General features: G+C 41.2%; 1 protein-coding gene across 1 annotated transcript; it reads right to left on the bottom strand.

Annotated features, from left to right (window-relative positions):
• Window positions 1–268: 268 nt before the first annotated feature.
• Window positions 269–13,668, bottom strand: T265_13313 (hypothetical protein; the record flags this gene model as incomplete). The annotated part of the gene is made up of 6 exons (XM_009168337.1): window positions 269–556; window positions 1,466–1,608; window positions 7,521–7,758; window positions 10,495–10,616; window positions 11,444–11,500; window positions 13,434–13,668. Coding segments are annotated over 6 exons (1,020 nt in total), but the record flags the coding sequence as incomplete, so codon positions are not given.
• Between the last annotated feature and the right edge of the window lie 1,001 nt (window positions 13,669–14,669).

The raw sequence follows: 14,669 nt of genomic DNA, 5'->3' as shown, positions 1-14,669 counted from the left end.
GACCAAGTCTCTGCAGGTCTACTGAGCTCCTAATGTTAGGTAGAAAAAACGTTGCTTGTCTTTGTAAGCGACAGGTATATCCATTTTTAGATACCAGGAATATGGAAGATGGCGTCACCCGTTGTTGATTGTTAGTCAACACACTATCCATTACTATTCCTTAACCATTCTTCGCAAATAAACGTATAGAGGGAGGATAAAGGGGAATACTTTGTCGTGTTGACAAAGAAAGTATTAAATCGAAAACATGGCAAATTTTCTACGTACCTCCTGCTTCATTCCACGTGAAATTTTTAAGCGCGGAAGTGACTGAGATTCTTGGTTCTCGTGTTAGCTGCCCCTGGGTCGAATAGCCAATCGCTTGTATCATACCGATTAAATTAAAAGTCATACGTAATTCTACGTATACTTCATAAACATAGTTGGAAAACAGTTTTTCCACTTTCATTGTAATCAAGCTTCTTGCAAAGGGAGTTTTTTCAATATTTTTGCGCATCTGAAAAATATTAATCGATTGATTAGAACAATATGTAAAGCGAATTGTCAATAAATTGGCCTTATACCGCATTGTTTATCAAGTAGTTGATAAATAGTCAACAACAGTCAATAAACGATAGTTAATAAATAGTCAATGAGTAGTGTGTACACGAGAACGTAATAGAAACGCACAGGGAAAAGTTTAATTCTAATGCACTGTGTCAGGTCTGACTCAAGTCAGCACATTCAATTCACGCGCAAATTGTGAAGATGAAGCTTTGGAAATTGGGTAACTAGGCCGCAATCTGATCACTGTTTACTAATGCCTCGCAGCACACTCCGCATTTTCATGGTTCATAGCCAACTAGCCAGCAAACCGAATGTCATTTCTGTACAATCCACAACGACCTTTGTGTAACCTCTACTCCACCTTCACCTAGGCCAGCATGAGTCAAAATATCCATCCCAAAAGGCGATGGCACCATCAGTCTTTGGCAATAAGCAGGGCCTTCTCCTGATCTAGAGTTTAGCTACAAGTATAATAATTGGCGATTGTACGCATTTTTTTCTCCTCGGAGTCAAATGCTGCGAATAGCAGAATCGCTGTCTGTCTGTTACAGTGTGTCTGTATGTCTGATGTGGAACGCAACAAGTCTGGTCACAATTAATCGGAAGCTGTGAATCGATTGAAAGCTTGTTGCCATCTCCAGTACGCAAGAATGACAGGACAACTATTCTTTCAGCTTCACTCCGTACCATGATGTAGATGTAGATTCGGGGATTCACTGACAGTCAATTCTGGTAAATGTCTGCAGCTTTTATGCATACTTGCAAGATCATATAAGAAACCGTAGAAAATATCGGCTTCTACAATGTGTATCTGAATGTTGGCACACTGAAAATTTGGAAACCATGGAAGGAACACACCGAAAAAGGCAATATCGCAAGGTGTATTGGATTTTTATAAACAGCCCATTATTTTACTCACGTATTGTGTCACACCATCCTTGACTTTCTGATACTCTTCCGAAGATTCTGAAGGTCTGGACTCCCAGACCAACCACTTTTTATCTTTCTGAACACGTGCGCTGATGCGGTAGTCTGCAATTTGACACATGGTCTGCGTAAAAGCTGTTTATCTGAAAACTCAGCTATTAAAATTGTGCAGTTTAAGTTATTGCAATAGGTCAACATGGTAGGACAAAATGATCTGCTATAGGATCTACGTTTTCCCCGAAAATTAGCCACTCCGAATGAAAATCACTGTATTAACGTTTATGAAAAAGCAGCTCTTTAAAGCTATGGCTAAATTTATAACCCCGTGAAGCGTAGGGGAACCGAGTTAACAGTCAATTTGACGTCAGCGACAGCGCGAGATCCGTTACTGGGTTTTTGCGTAACACAAAATCGTACTCAAGCTAAGAATTGCTAGTCAAAGAGATCATGCTGTCCGCTTTCAAAAAGGATCCACAACACTTGATGGCAGCTCGGGCTCCGAAAACAACAATGTGGGATGTCCCCGGTTCATGTATCATATCATTCAACGGGCGGTCCATCCTTGAAAAAAACTGACCATCTACGAAGTCTTCCTGGCAAAGGATCCTGCAAAAATGTCGTTTTGCTGTTGGTCCAGTGTTCCAGGTGAAGTGTCTACCATGAAAACCTTCCCGATAGTTTGAGTAGACCGAAATTCAACGAAAAAGGAAAGGCGTGGCGGCCTTTTGATATATATATAAATTGTTGCTGGAAAGTCGCCTTCAATTTGGGTCGTCAAATTTGAACTTTTGTATGCTTAGATTCCTTACCTCAGTAAGGCACGTTTACCTCAATAAACACCACACCCGATTGTCTCCGCAACGAACTTTTCGACTAGTTCTTTGAATACTAGTCCAATATATACGTCTCATGCATCCCTAGCTTGTGATGACCTAAACAACGCTGAGATATTTTGCTGAACAAAAGGTGGCTGTTGATCTGTTAGCTGAGCTCGGAAATTTTCTTGCAGACCTGGAGACATTATCAGTGCGCATTTGCGTGGGGCATTTTCGAGACCAGGTTCAAGCTTCACTGTTCCCTCTACAAGTATGTCTCAGAATGTACTGTGTGTGTTTGAAATTTTCAGTACTGTAGTCATCTTATCCTCATTAGTAAGTAGACTCAAGCTGTTTAAACGTCGGTGTTAATGGTGTCTTCGGTGGAGCATCATGCTTGTATAAATCAACGTTCTTTCTTTGTTCCCACCTGTGTTACTCTTCTGCGCTACTATGCACACGTCACTCCAGTCAGATCGTGTCCCATTCAATCTTTATGTAGGAAATTGAACGAAAATTGTTCATGGTTTTTGACAGTGACCCCTTGCTCATAAGTTTGCTGTAAGGTCTCCTCGTTTACACACGTGTTGTGCGTTACAATCCTTGGACTGGATCTTGAATGTGATATTGTTCGTCGCTTTGCCTGTGACAGTTTGAACGATTGTTGTGGTAGCTCAGAATGTGTTCCGTATGTGTCACTTTTCTGTAAACCTTCACTTGTAGATACAAAGTTAGTAATTTGATGGCGAGGACGTCCAAAAATATCTGTTTTCCATCGTTGTGAACCGGATGTCGTCGCAAACGTTGTCTACTAGGTGGCTTATCCACTGCAGTTCATTCTTCTTGCCGACGACGAGAGTGTTGTCCACGTTGCGAATCCAAATTTTTAGGTTTATATGGGGCAACTTGATCTACAATCAATTTATGCATCCGAGCTACTAACATTCCGATATATCGCCGCCCCTGGATGGAAGAACGTAGTAAATCCTACAACACGCACACAGTACCCAAAACCTTACGTACACAACCAGAGATAGTGTCTCCAGAAGACGTTCATCTTGAGTTCAGGAAAATCTAATCGAAAAAGACCAGCGGGCCTAAAACAATGTCCCCATTAATGTTGAAGTGCTGCTTCTCGACAACCTTCGTTCCACTTCGCTGGTTATTGACTCGCGTCTTTGAAAAGTATTGCACTGTCGGTAGAATGAAAATTGCTAGAGTGGCCCCCATATGCAATGCCTGAAAACCAGGTAATCTACCGAAATTCGATCCAACCTAATGCATTTCTGTTTTACTGAGTAGGCTGGTGCGATTACTGCTTGGCGCTGCAGCCAACCAATCCAAATTCGCCGAGATCTTAACTCCGAGGCGGGCTGGACATCTTGAGGCTCCTTCACCTACAGTAGTCCCATCTACTATTGACGTTTACCCACCATCCCTAAGCAATGCTGCAAAATATCTCGTTGTTATGATATATAGCTTTACATGGCCTCAGCACATCGGCAAATTCTACCATACAATTCGAAGACCGTTTCATTTCACGCGAATAAACTCTTAACATAAACATTATCAATTCGGTTGTTCGGAAATCTGCAAAATTCCACCGCTTTTGGGGCCATTCTGAACTGATCCGTTGTCATCGTCAGCAAACTGCTGAAAGTGGCTATATCAGTAGCAACCTGTGCTCTCGATTTTTATCATCACTTAGTAGCAATTTCCTTTAGTTTTCTGCTAGGTACTTAAAGGAAGACGCACAAGGATATCTGTTCAAATTTGTGTAGGCCGACACTTGATGTGATTCTTCACACAGCTCTATATTCAGGGCAAAACGGAAATCCTGGAAATTCTCAATCGACGAGGGATAAAGAACAGTCCTCATCTTTTCCTGTCAGTCTTTAGTGGCAACGATGGTGATCGTGCGGGCGACAGTGAGGACGTTGACGATTTTGATACCTGTGCCTCTGTCGATGACCACGTTCACGGTGGTGTTTTGGCGGTGTGTTTGGTCATGGTTTTTTTTAATAACTCGGTCAGTATCATGTGATTGGTTCAACATGCGCTGCCCATCAACAGATAAGGTTTTCAGTTTCAACTCCATATCCACTGTATGGACTGGGACACTTCGTCACATTTGGCATAAATTCTTCGTCATTTTATTACGGAACCTCCAGCGTCATCACCCCTGTTTTAGCTTGGCTCACAGCTCCCGATAATCTCCACCACACAGCACTTGTTATTCATGAAACAAAAAGAAGGGAAAAAACATTCTGAGCAACAAAGGCGTTTGGCACAAATCGTTGGAACAAACATGCATGCGTAAGCTTGAGAAAGAAGACAGTTGAACGCAGAAACCGGTCCCATGAAATGACTATCAATTTTTTTTGCATTTTGCGTAGCATCACCGATTAATCTGCGATGCAAACTCGATGAATTTATAATAAATTAAACGTAACACGGATTCGAAATCGAAATTATGGTCATGGAGCTTCTTGAATTTATAATTGTGCTCATCAGTGAATTCAGACGAACTGCGGACTATTAATGTGTCCGAGTCTTAAGGAGCGGAGACACAACACATGGCTTTAATGAAGGTGCATTTTAGAAAATTAAATTCGTGTACATACGACTCACAGTCGCTGAAGTTATTTCCTGTAAGGAATCCCGTAATTTGGCGTTTCTTTCTTAATTGCAAGACTTATAACGCCACTGCAGCATTGCTACGAAACTTCCAGAAGAAGATGGGTGAAATACGTTTGAGGCAAAACTCAGAGTAGACCCCGTAATTCCAAGGCAGTATGGGTCTGTCTTTGCTATCTCAAAACGGTAGAATTTCCCAGGATTGTACTAAAACACTTCCGAAGTGGACATAGTGGTCGATTCAAGGACACCCTTTTTACGGTAGGGTGACATTAAATCAATACTGGACCACANACCACATTCCTTACAACCTAATTCCTCAATCGGATTGCTTTTATACAAGTCAGATGTCCGTCTCATCTGTGCAGCAAACAGGTATCAATTTGTAGCAACACAATACAATAGGCAGGTTCTTCACTGTTCATCTCTCCTGACATGTTTCAAAAATTTACCTAATTGGTAAATCAATGATTTTTGGTTAAACTTCTAAAGAAATGATACCAGCACTGTTACCTGCCACAGTGACTTGTATCCCATACCCTTCCGAACGGTAAACTGAGAGCCTTTTTTCAGGAATAACTTATATGCACTTTGTGACACACATATTTTAATAAGTTGGAGGATTATGTTAGAAAACACTGTTTATAGTAGTAGAATTAATACCTGCCGATAATTTGCAAGACCGAAAATCTCACCGAAAATTTGAAACTCTTGGGACGAAACCAGACAGTTTTCAATGTGCTCTGAAAAGAATGAGGTAAATAAAAGTCCATTTTTACTCGTCGTCTGTCTACATCAAATTTATTCCAGTTGGGAGAGGCAGTGAACTTTTTCCACTTTGCGATAAGAATTCATCCAAACAGACCTGGAACAAACTACCTGGACCTGTTCCGATTTTACACAGCAGAAACACATGATAAGTACACTTGCCTTTTTAAAACGTTATATATACTACGTATACACATATATATGCTGACAGCTCAGTGGAACCGTCTTATACAAGTGATGTTAAAATCGCTTTCAGTGCAAATTAGACCGAAGTTTACTTCGTCAAACCAAATCAAGAAAATTTGGGTGGGTGGCTGCTTTCGCCTAAAGAGGCAGTTTGCGAAAATTGCTTTTTTCTGATTTTCCGAATGCATGAAAGTACGTTTCCGTTCCAAAGAGCTCCAGCTCGGGCGGCATAGCGTGACAATACTGAGTCGAAAGTTTGCAGATAATGTGCATTAGAACTTGCTGACCATTCTCCGACGGGGTACACCAGTACCAATATGGGAGATAACGAACGAGACCAGCTTGCTTCACTTGGCATCCATTCTTCACCGTAAACAAGCTAATTTCAATGGGAGAATATTAGGCATCGTAAAATCTTTTCTGTCTCTATGGGTGGTGTGACAGACTGACCTAAGATAGTGTTCCAAATATCCCTTGTAGTGAAATGGCAAATGTTCCGCTGTACCCCAATGAATTTTACTTTTGCACAAATTTGTTAAGTGATTACATTTTGAAGCCAAACCTAGAAACATGCATATCAGTCCTTCCACCAAAGACTAACCCATTACATTTATGGAGATGCTCATAACCCGGGCCATAAAAAAGCGGAGTTTTTCCAGCCTTATTTTATTCCAACTGCGGCTTTGTCGAATCATAATTTGATGCTCCTAAGTTGTGCTTTTTATAAGAGGTATGGCGTAAGCAAAAGTGGCTGTTGCGTTCATCTCCTAGGTTTACAATGAAGGTTTGTGTTGAGACTCTGAGAAACAATAAGGCTGACTCTTGAGGTGTATGAAGGACTCAGGCGAACAACTTTGTATTTGACTTCGTAAGCCCGAACAGATATGGAGAGCTATGCGATTGCTTCCGAAATTTTCACCGGGGCAGTCTGTTGACTAACAATCCGTAGTCAGGCTTTGGCTTTCACAGATCAGTTTGTTTAGGAACTGCGAAATATATAATAAGGCCGCTTCAGGCTATACACAAACCGTGCAGCCGATGAAATTTATATTGGGTTTTAGATTTTAGACAGTCGAAAACATTGCGTATTCAACTTTTGAAAAAAATAATAAAAAACATTTAACCTAAGCGCAAGTAATTAGGTCCCCAATTATGTGAAGTCAGCAGAACTGATCTGTGAAAGTTCCAACGAATAGGCTATCAAAGCTGCGTTTGGCTTCCAGTAGTCAAGGCCTCCTTTGAAATCATAGCACTCCCAATCTGAGTGGACCAACTAAAGCAACTAAAGAAAGGTGGCCTGTTGTGTAAGACTGTTGTCAGAGAAGAACAAATATTTTAGCCATACAGTAAGGATGATGCATGGCGTAATCAAGATATATTCATACACATTGTGGATTTAAACTAAGGCAGAATGATCCATCTCACATGTAGATGCTCTTTCGATATTCCCTTGTTACTCCCTCGACGTACTGGAAAAGTAGGCTGCTTGAATTCCTCGGCATTTTCTATGAATACTTGACAGATTCAAAGTCCATTTCTGAACACAAAACTGGTTAATTTGATCTTCCCTGATGCACTAACTAAATTTCTGAACCGAAAGTTGGTGTGATACATACAAGATGAATCCGTTAGTCTGTTTACCTTGAACAACTGAGTCATTCGAAAACCCAGCGGTTGCGCTCCGAAAAGCTGTCTGTAGCTCCGGGGCTATCGCTCGACCTGATGGAGGATAGAAGTATAGTTCATAAATTCCATTTGTTTTCGATGCCTCGTAAGTTGCAACGAATCCAATATTTTGTGGTACCGGTACTTTGTTTTGTGATGTTCTGGCCACATCCGTGATCTGAAAGAAAAAACAAAATAAGGAAGTTTGATCCCTCTGAGGGAATAAAACAACTTCAAGTGCAGTAAGCTTCATTCGGTCAACCATCAAACCGTTCAGAGTGTGAACATAAACATGAGAGTACTATGAGCTAAAACTGGGAAAAACCATAGAATGGATGGTAATCATCCTCAATTTTGGGCAATTGTATTGGTTTAAAAAGCCTATCCAATAGTGCTTTACTAAAACTCTAATGCAAACAAAGCCACTGTACAATAAGTACAAAATATCGGAGGACAAAGGTTTGAGAAGGAACCCTGACTAACTCACGCAAACATTGTTTTGTGCAGACCTTCCAGAATGTTCACAAAAGACCATGTCAACAGACCTCTCAGCGGCTATATTGTTCTCCAAACCTATCCAATTATGCATCCAAATTTACGTCTAGCTGGAGAGCCCCACTCCAAAAAACTGGTTAGTAAGTACCGTCTAAGTAGCGGCCCTTGTTTTCAGAAAGGAGAACTACACAATCTTCCAAACAAACAAAAACCTAGTGCATTACGAATATACATGATCACAATATAGAGCCCCACTCGAAAAGCTGGTTAGTAAGTACCGTCTAAGTAGCGGCCCTTGTTTTCAGAAAGGAGAACTACACAATCTTCCAAACAAACAAAAACCTAGTGCATTACGAATATACATGTATCACAATATCTCAAATATCGTAGCAGCCGAAACTGAAGCGACCTGGTGCAGCAAATTCAGTTGCCTGGAAACATCACGAACGAGAGAGTCAGCTGGGTTCCAGGTGAGTCTCTTGCAAAATCAAATTTGTTTGCGAATTAGGGTATTTTCCTAGTGCACGTTGTTCGGTTTCTTGCAACAAGACCATTGAACCTCGAACCAGGAGACGTAAATTCGTCGCTCCTCTCAATTTGAATTTCAATGAATTTTCCTAATGATATCATCTTGTATACTCATCTACACAGTAAAATATGTAAGATAGAAGGACAGCAGTTTCCGGTAATTAGATAAGGTGTATATGATTGCGGAATTTGTAAAATCTACGTTCGATTGGACGGTCCAGACCTCGTTTTCGGTGCGATCAGGCTAACAAAAGGAAACTTTTTTAGACCTAATCAGGAATGCGTATCCTTGACCCCGCCGGGGTTTTGGACACCGGATACCTGACACAAGAGATGAGTTTGTTAGCAGTACTTTACCAGCGTGCACCAAACGCACGTGGATTATCACATCTGAACTGGCGAACCTGTTCATGCTTGAGGGATGTGACTGACGGTTTCAGTGACGACCCAATAACCGACCTGTCTGTGTCAATTGACTGACTCGCCAATCAGGACTTCCTGGTCAGGTAGCTCCACAAACGCTTGAAACCTGCTGGACAGCTTTCGAACTCCTGTAGGTGGTTGTGGGTGGTTATGTAAGTCAGACATGAAGAGTTGATAACTTAATGCTAGTCTAATAGTAACCATCTGGTCCTCCTGAGAACAGAGGACACGATTAATACGGTCAACCAATATGAGCATTCAATTTCCACGGATGTTTGATCCATTACAGAAAAATTGGGTTTCGCTCCGTGTCCCCGTTTGTCTCATGGTGAACAATCTACTAGGCAACTCTGAACGAAGTGATCGAATGATTTGACAGGAGGAGGTCTCGCAAAACCTCTTTTCAACATCGATAGAGTGAACTAGTCTAATATAGCTTTAGAGCAATCAGTAATCTATGAGTAGTCTCAAGGACGCTGAAAACTGGGGATGCGCTGCATCAGATTTCCGATGAATCAGTTTATTTGATTAATCTGTCACGGTGAATCGCAACCCCCTTGCTACTTACTTGCTTCCGAACGAAAAGCGGTGCTTGGGTCAAACCAAGAGGGCTTAATTTCCACAGGCTAAAACCTTGCTCAACCAACGTTTGTGCATAGTCCTTGCACAAAGTGAGTTGGTGGCTTCACTGAAACGACATTCGTTAACCAATATTCCATTACGTTTAAGACCACAAAAGCCCTCCAGTGATCCAGAACCTGTTTCATCCCTTTTGACGCTCGATTTCTCGTCAGCCGATTTACACCACTCTCCTTGCTGTTCCCTCTGTTCCGCACGTGTCCAGGTCTGTGTGACAGAAAACACTCTTTAGAACTACGGCCACAAGCCACAGCGTTTACTGCTTTCGGAAGTGGTGTCACTTGAGAAAGTTAAGCATTTTAAACAATGTCATTTCTTCAGTTATTCTGGATAGTCCAACCTCTGACAAGTCACCCAAGGTAGCCAGAACACTGGGAGTGAAATTCCACCTCAGAAACTGAAACACTCCTGAAAATTCCGCCTACTCTTATGCCACATGGGGGTTTGATTTTTTGTTTATGTCACTGCTCTCTCGTAATTCAGTTCTTTTTTCTAAAACAGCGTGTACATATTTAAATTATTCTGGTAGGTGCTTCTCAATATGCTAGCAGTCTCAAAACGAACGATGATTAGTCCAACACAGGGGTAAAACTCTTTCTGCCTGCACTATACATCAAGAACTCATTCATGTTATCACCGGAGTTTGCGTATGCAGTCATCTACTTAGCCCGTTTGTAAAGGTTTTAAATGACAATGCGTTTTTTGTAGCATAGATACACGTCTCTAAAACAGACCTTACTTGCAAAGGTCCTAGACAGTAATAACATTATAAATAAGAATAGTGCGGCGTCCAGATCGTATTAAATGGAAATCCAGAGATACCCAAACTTCAAAAGACTCAAACAGTTAACAGCAATTAACTTACCTGTTGAAAGACCGCACTTCGCGCTTTGCTCTCACCTGGGTTAGATGCCTCAACTCCACTCAATAAAACGGGACCATCAATACGGACAACTGAAGTATTTATTAGAAGAAATATATGAATTGCTACGAGTATCCATGTGAATGGGTGACGGGTTACTATTTATAACCAAAATAAACGGCCCTGTCTTTCTTTACGATTGTGATATCAAAGCGACAGGCAAAGACCCAGGAAGGGGACCTAGTTTGTCCAACTAAGAGCAGCCGAGAGATGCAATCTTGTATAGGTTAGGGGTCGTTTTGTCCCGTTGAGAAAACATGATCAGAATAAACTTTTAACCACACTCAGAAGAACTAATTTCGTCGTACAAGCTCACTCATTTACAACCGTGGTTTATTAATTATTGATTATTACTGATGATTAAGTAATAAATCCGCTACAAAAGACGCTTGTTTAGAAGTTCAAGTCCCCATGGAAATGTCGCAAGATTCAGACCTGCCCCTGGACATAGGTTGCTTAAGTTGCTGTCACTATTCTCGGTATTGTAGAACAGATGCGCATAAAAATCCAGCAGACCCGGGAAATTGGAAAAATGCCACTTCCTCAGAAAAGCGCAAAACTTAGAAACCGGCTGAAATCGACTTTGCTCTTAACACGCTCCCCCTCTTGGAAGGTCAATGTTTCCATTCGCATTTTAGGAGAAATAACCACCTATTTTGTACTGAGTTGCCGCAACGTATTTGATCTTGAAAGTAGGAAAACGGAACGAGGTTGCTCATAACTGAAAGGCGGTCAATTAATTAATCAAATAAGAACCATTTAAACTCGTGAATTGACTCGGCTGACCACAATCGAGCTCTCTTAGACGGTTAAGAACAATTTGGCCTTGTATAAACGCGCGTCATCCATTTACACCCTGCGTACGTATTACAATTTTCAAATAAGTACTTACTCTGTATCCTATCGCTTTTGAATGTCGTGCAAGCGTGTGTCAGCACGTTTAGATAATCTGTTGAAAAACACGGAATCGACATTTTTATAAATGCAAAAAAGGCAGTGACTGTTTTTCAAAACAGCCCATTCCGATTGCTTAACTTACCGTTGGTCTTCTTCCTCTGGGTTGCGTGCCTCCAGTCTTTGGTGGTTCATTTTTGAAAGTAAGTGAGTTTCGGTGAATTTGGGGCGGAATAATGTAGAGGTGAGTTTAAGATGGAGGGGAACAATACATTGCATTGGAAAAATGGTATGTAGAATCTGTCAAAGCCACAAGAACTTCTTTTGATTATTTTACTTAACCAGATTGTGTACGCCTTGGAGAATCGAAAACATACAAGCCCGTGGCACAGTCTGTTGCTCCTGACCGTCCACGAGCAATCACCACTCGATTAAACATAACAAGTGACTTCGCGGCAGGCTGAAAAATTATTGATACTATTACTAGTAATTTTATGAGGCAGAGAGTGAAGTAGCCGGTCCATCAGACATGTGTGGTCTAGTTCTCACCTTCAGTACGGTGGGTGCTGTTCTGCAATCGTATTAATTCCAACCATGTGTTTGATATAAAAGCAGAGGAAATTTTGTGTTGCCTTATGTCAGCTTGTCACACCCAAACCGAGTTTCTAGGCTGGATGCCTCCGTGGTCCGAAGATGTATGTGACTCAGTACTATCTGATACATGAGTACACAGGGGAATAGACAAAATGAAGCTACGTAAGACACTAATGAGAACAAGAGGAAGTTATTGACTCAATAGAGTCCTCTGAATCCGTGGCGGATTCCCAAATATCTCCCTGAGGTGAAGTTTTTTTACCTTACAGGTGAGGTAATGATTCTTCTGTACAGTAGTCATATGATACTATTTCTCCGCCATTCTTCAACACTCTTCATAAGTTTTCAACGAAATTTCGCTTTTTATCTATGACTGGTGTAAGCCAGCACAGTCTTATAACGAAACTATCGTTGGCCAACGAATAATAATTACGAAGAGCTATTCTAGGGGGACAGCGGGTCACCTTTCGATCGGTGTCATACCCCGGGTATGTTCCAGGCAGCGAAGTTGTCTGCTGAATTTCTGACTTTGTGAATTTAGGTCTACTCAAGAGACTGTTTGATGCTTTACCCAAAAGAATTATACCGATTGTTTACACTTATAGTTTACTGTTATTTCACAGCTTAGGGCACTAAGGACTTAGTACTTCCTGTTACGGATTAAACTAGGTATCCGTAGAACACCATAATGTCTCGCTTTCCATTGCGGAGCGAGGATAATTGTCGAAGGAATTACAAGCAATTCACATGTGCCCTGGATAAAATATACACTTTTTTTACCGCTTTGAAGGAGCAACGATACGTACAGGATTTGCATGGAACCGATTGGACTACCCTACTCTGATTTCGACTGTGCATCCCATTAAGAATGAATCTTTGTGTCATAGGTACGTAACTGTCAACTGAAAGGTAATGTTTTCAAAACTGTTGCCACTGTAAGGTGGTATGTACGAATTAGTCCGCAAAACAGAAACTCCAAAAGAGCACTAGAAGTGACTAAAATATGGCTTGTGTAGAATAGTCCGAGAGACAATTCAGTTGTGCGAAACAGCTAAGTCTTCAGAAGAATGTTCGACTCCCACATTACATTACTCTCACATTACATATCAATTTTTCCATGTTTAGCAGTCCAACAATCGCGCGAATCTCTAGTCAGAGTTATGGTGTATATCCCTTAGTTTGTGACACAGCTGCCATCCGAAAACCAGTACAATGTGGAACGATAGGTCATCTGTTCAACTACTGAAACCATATTCGAAAGGATACTGAAAGAATTACGTTTAGCCAAGGTGATCCATTTGACTTCGTCATTCTAGATAATAGCCACATCTTGAAGACACAGTATTATAATTAGAAATTTGCAACCAAAATTTTGAAAGTCTTTCGAAACTCACTGCCTATCTCGATTATCTCAATGGTTGAATCAGAGTCTTCGGCATCCTCCTCGTCAATAGAATGAATCCGATCCAGAGAAGAATACACATCTCTGGCACTCATTTGAGAGATACTCGCCTTCTTCACATAAACAGTGAGAAAAACTTTGAACCCAAAATTTGACACTTGCATCTTTTCTGTCTCAACAACCAGGGGTTCAACCTCCCTGATCGCCGAAATCCGCCGATTGATCAGCTAAAAACACGTTTCGTGGGGGCAGAATTAAGTTAGTGAATTTCATTTAGGGACCAGTTAAGTTCCTCGTCAACACCAAGTTACCTATGACATGATAATGAAGTAAACTAAAAAGCTGCGGTTACCTGAAGTGTTCAAAATTAAGCATCCAAAATTGTACTGTCAATGATCAGTCACCTCAAATGGTGACTGTTTTCAGCGTACCTGAAACAAAGTGATCTGGTCTCTTTATCTAATATCGTCAGTATTTGACGCTTTAGGTTGCGCAACGAATAGGTTTACAGCCTGGGTGGGTTAAATCTAGTCCATACATGGTTAGATCGATCTCAATAAACCAACCAAAATATCGAGCCTCTCGGACGGACCATGCAAAACCTCGAGCATCCTGTGGCTGTTTGCTTGGCTTCTTCCGAAAAGGGAGATCAGCTACGGCTGGCGCTTTGCATAACTTGAGTGATGCACTACCTTTGAACCTTTCATTGGCGAATGTTTGACTAACGGTGACTTCTGAATATGTGAGAAAACTCAATACCCCTTATCCATCGGGCTTTCCGAAATCCGAAAAACTATGTTTTTACGTGGTATCAACGTACCACAGTATACATAACGTTGCTGGAAACACCTAAACAGCCCAAGGCCAAGTTGTCCCTCCTTGGAACTCAGTAGGCTGGCACAATTCCGAAGTTCTCCTCAAGATTATGTACTTCATGAACCCCAACTGCGCGCGGTTATTGGGGTAAATTCATTCGCACACCAATCTGGTTTCCCCAGAGAAATCAGCTAGCTGATTTAGTTGTGTTTTCCATTGAAATGAAAATACAATGCAAATAGGTGTTCACAACCCTGGAAGTTAGGAACAAAAATAACTAGTAAGCTTTCCTGTAGCTCCTTTTTTCGTCGTAAAGTTGTAACCATACATAAAAACTGTCCTGAATTCGGTTATCCCTGTTTTCAGCTCAAGAGTAAAAGATAGGGACTCGCAAAGCAACGAATAAGGTCGG

Source organism: Opisthorchis viverrini, assembly GCF_000715545.1.
Source record: "Opisthorchis viverrini unplaced genomic scaffold opera_v5_60, whole genome shotgun sequence".
NCBI lineage: Eukaryota > Metazoa > Platyhelminthes > Trematoda > Opisthorchiida > Opisthorchiidae > Opisthorchis > Opisthorchis viverrini.
Note: the sequence above shows the minus strand (reverse complement) of the source record. Positions and strands in the feature narration are given on the sequence as shown.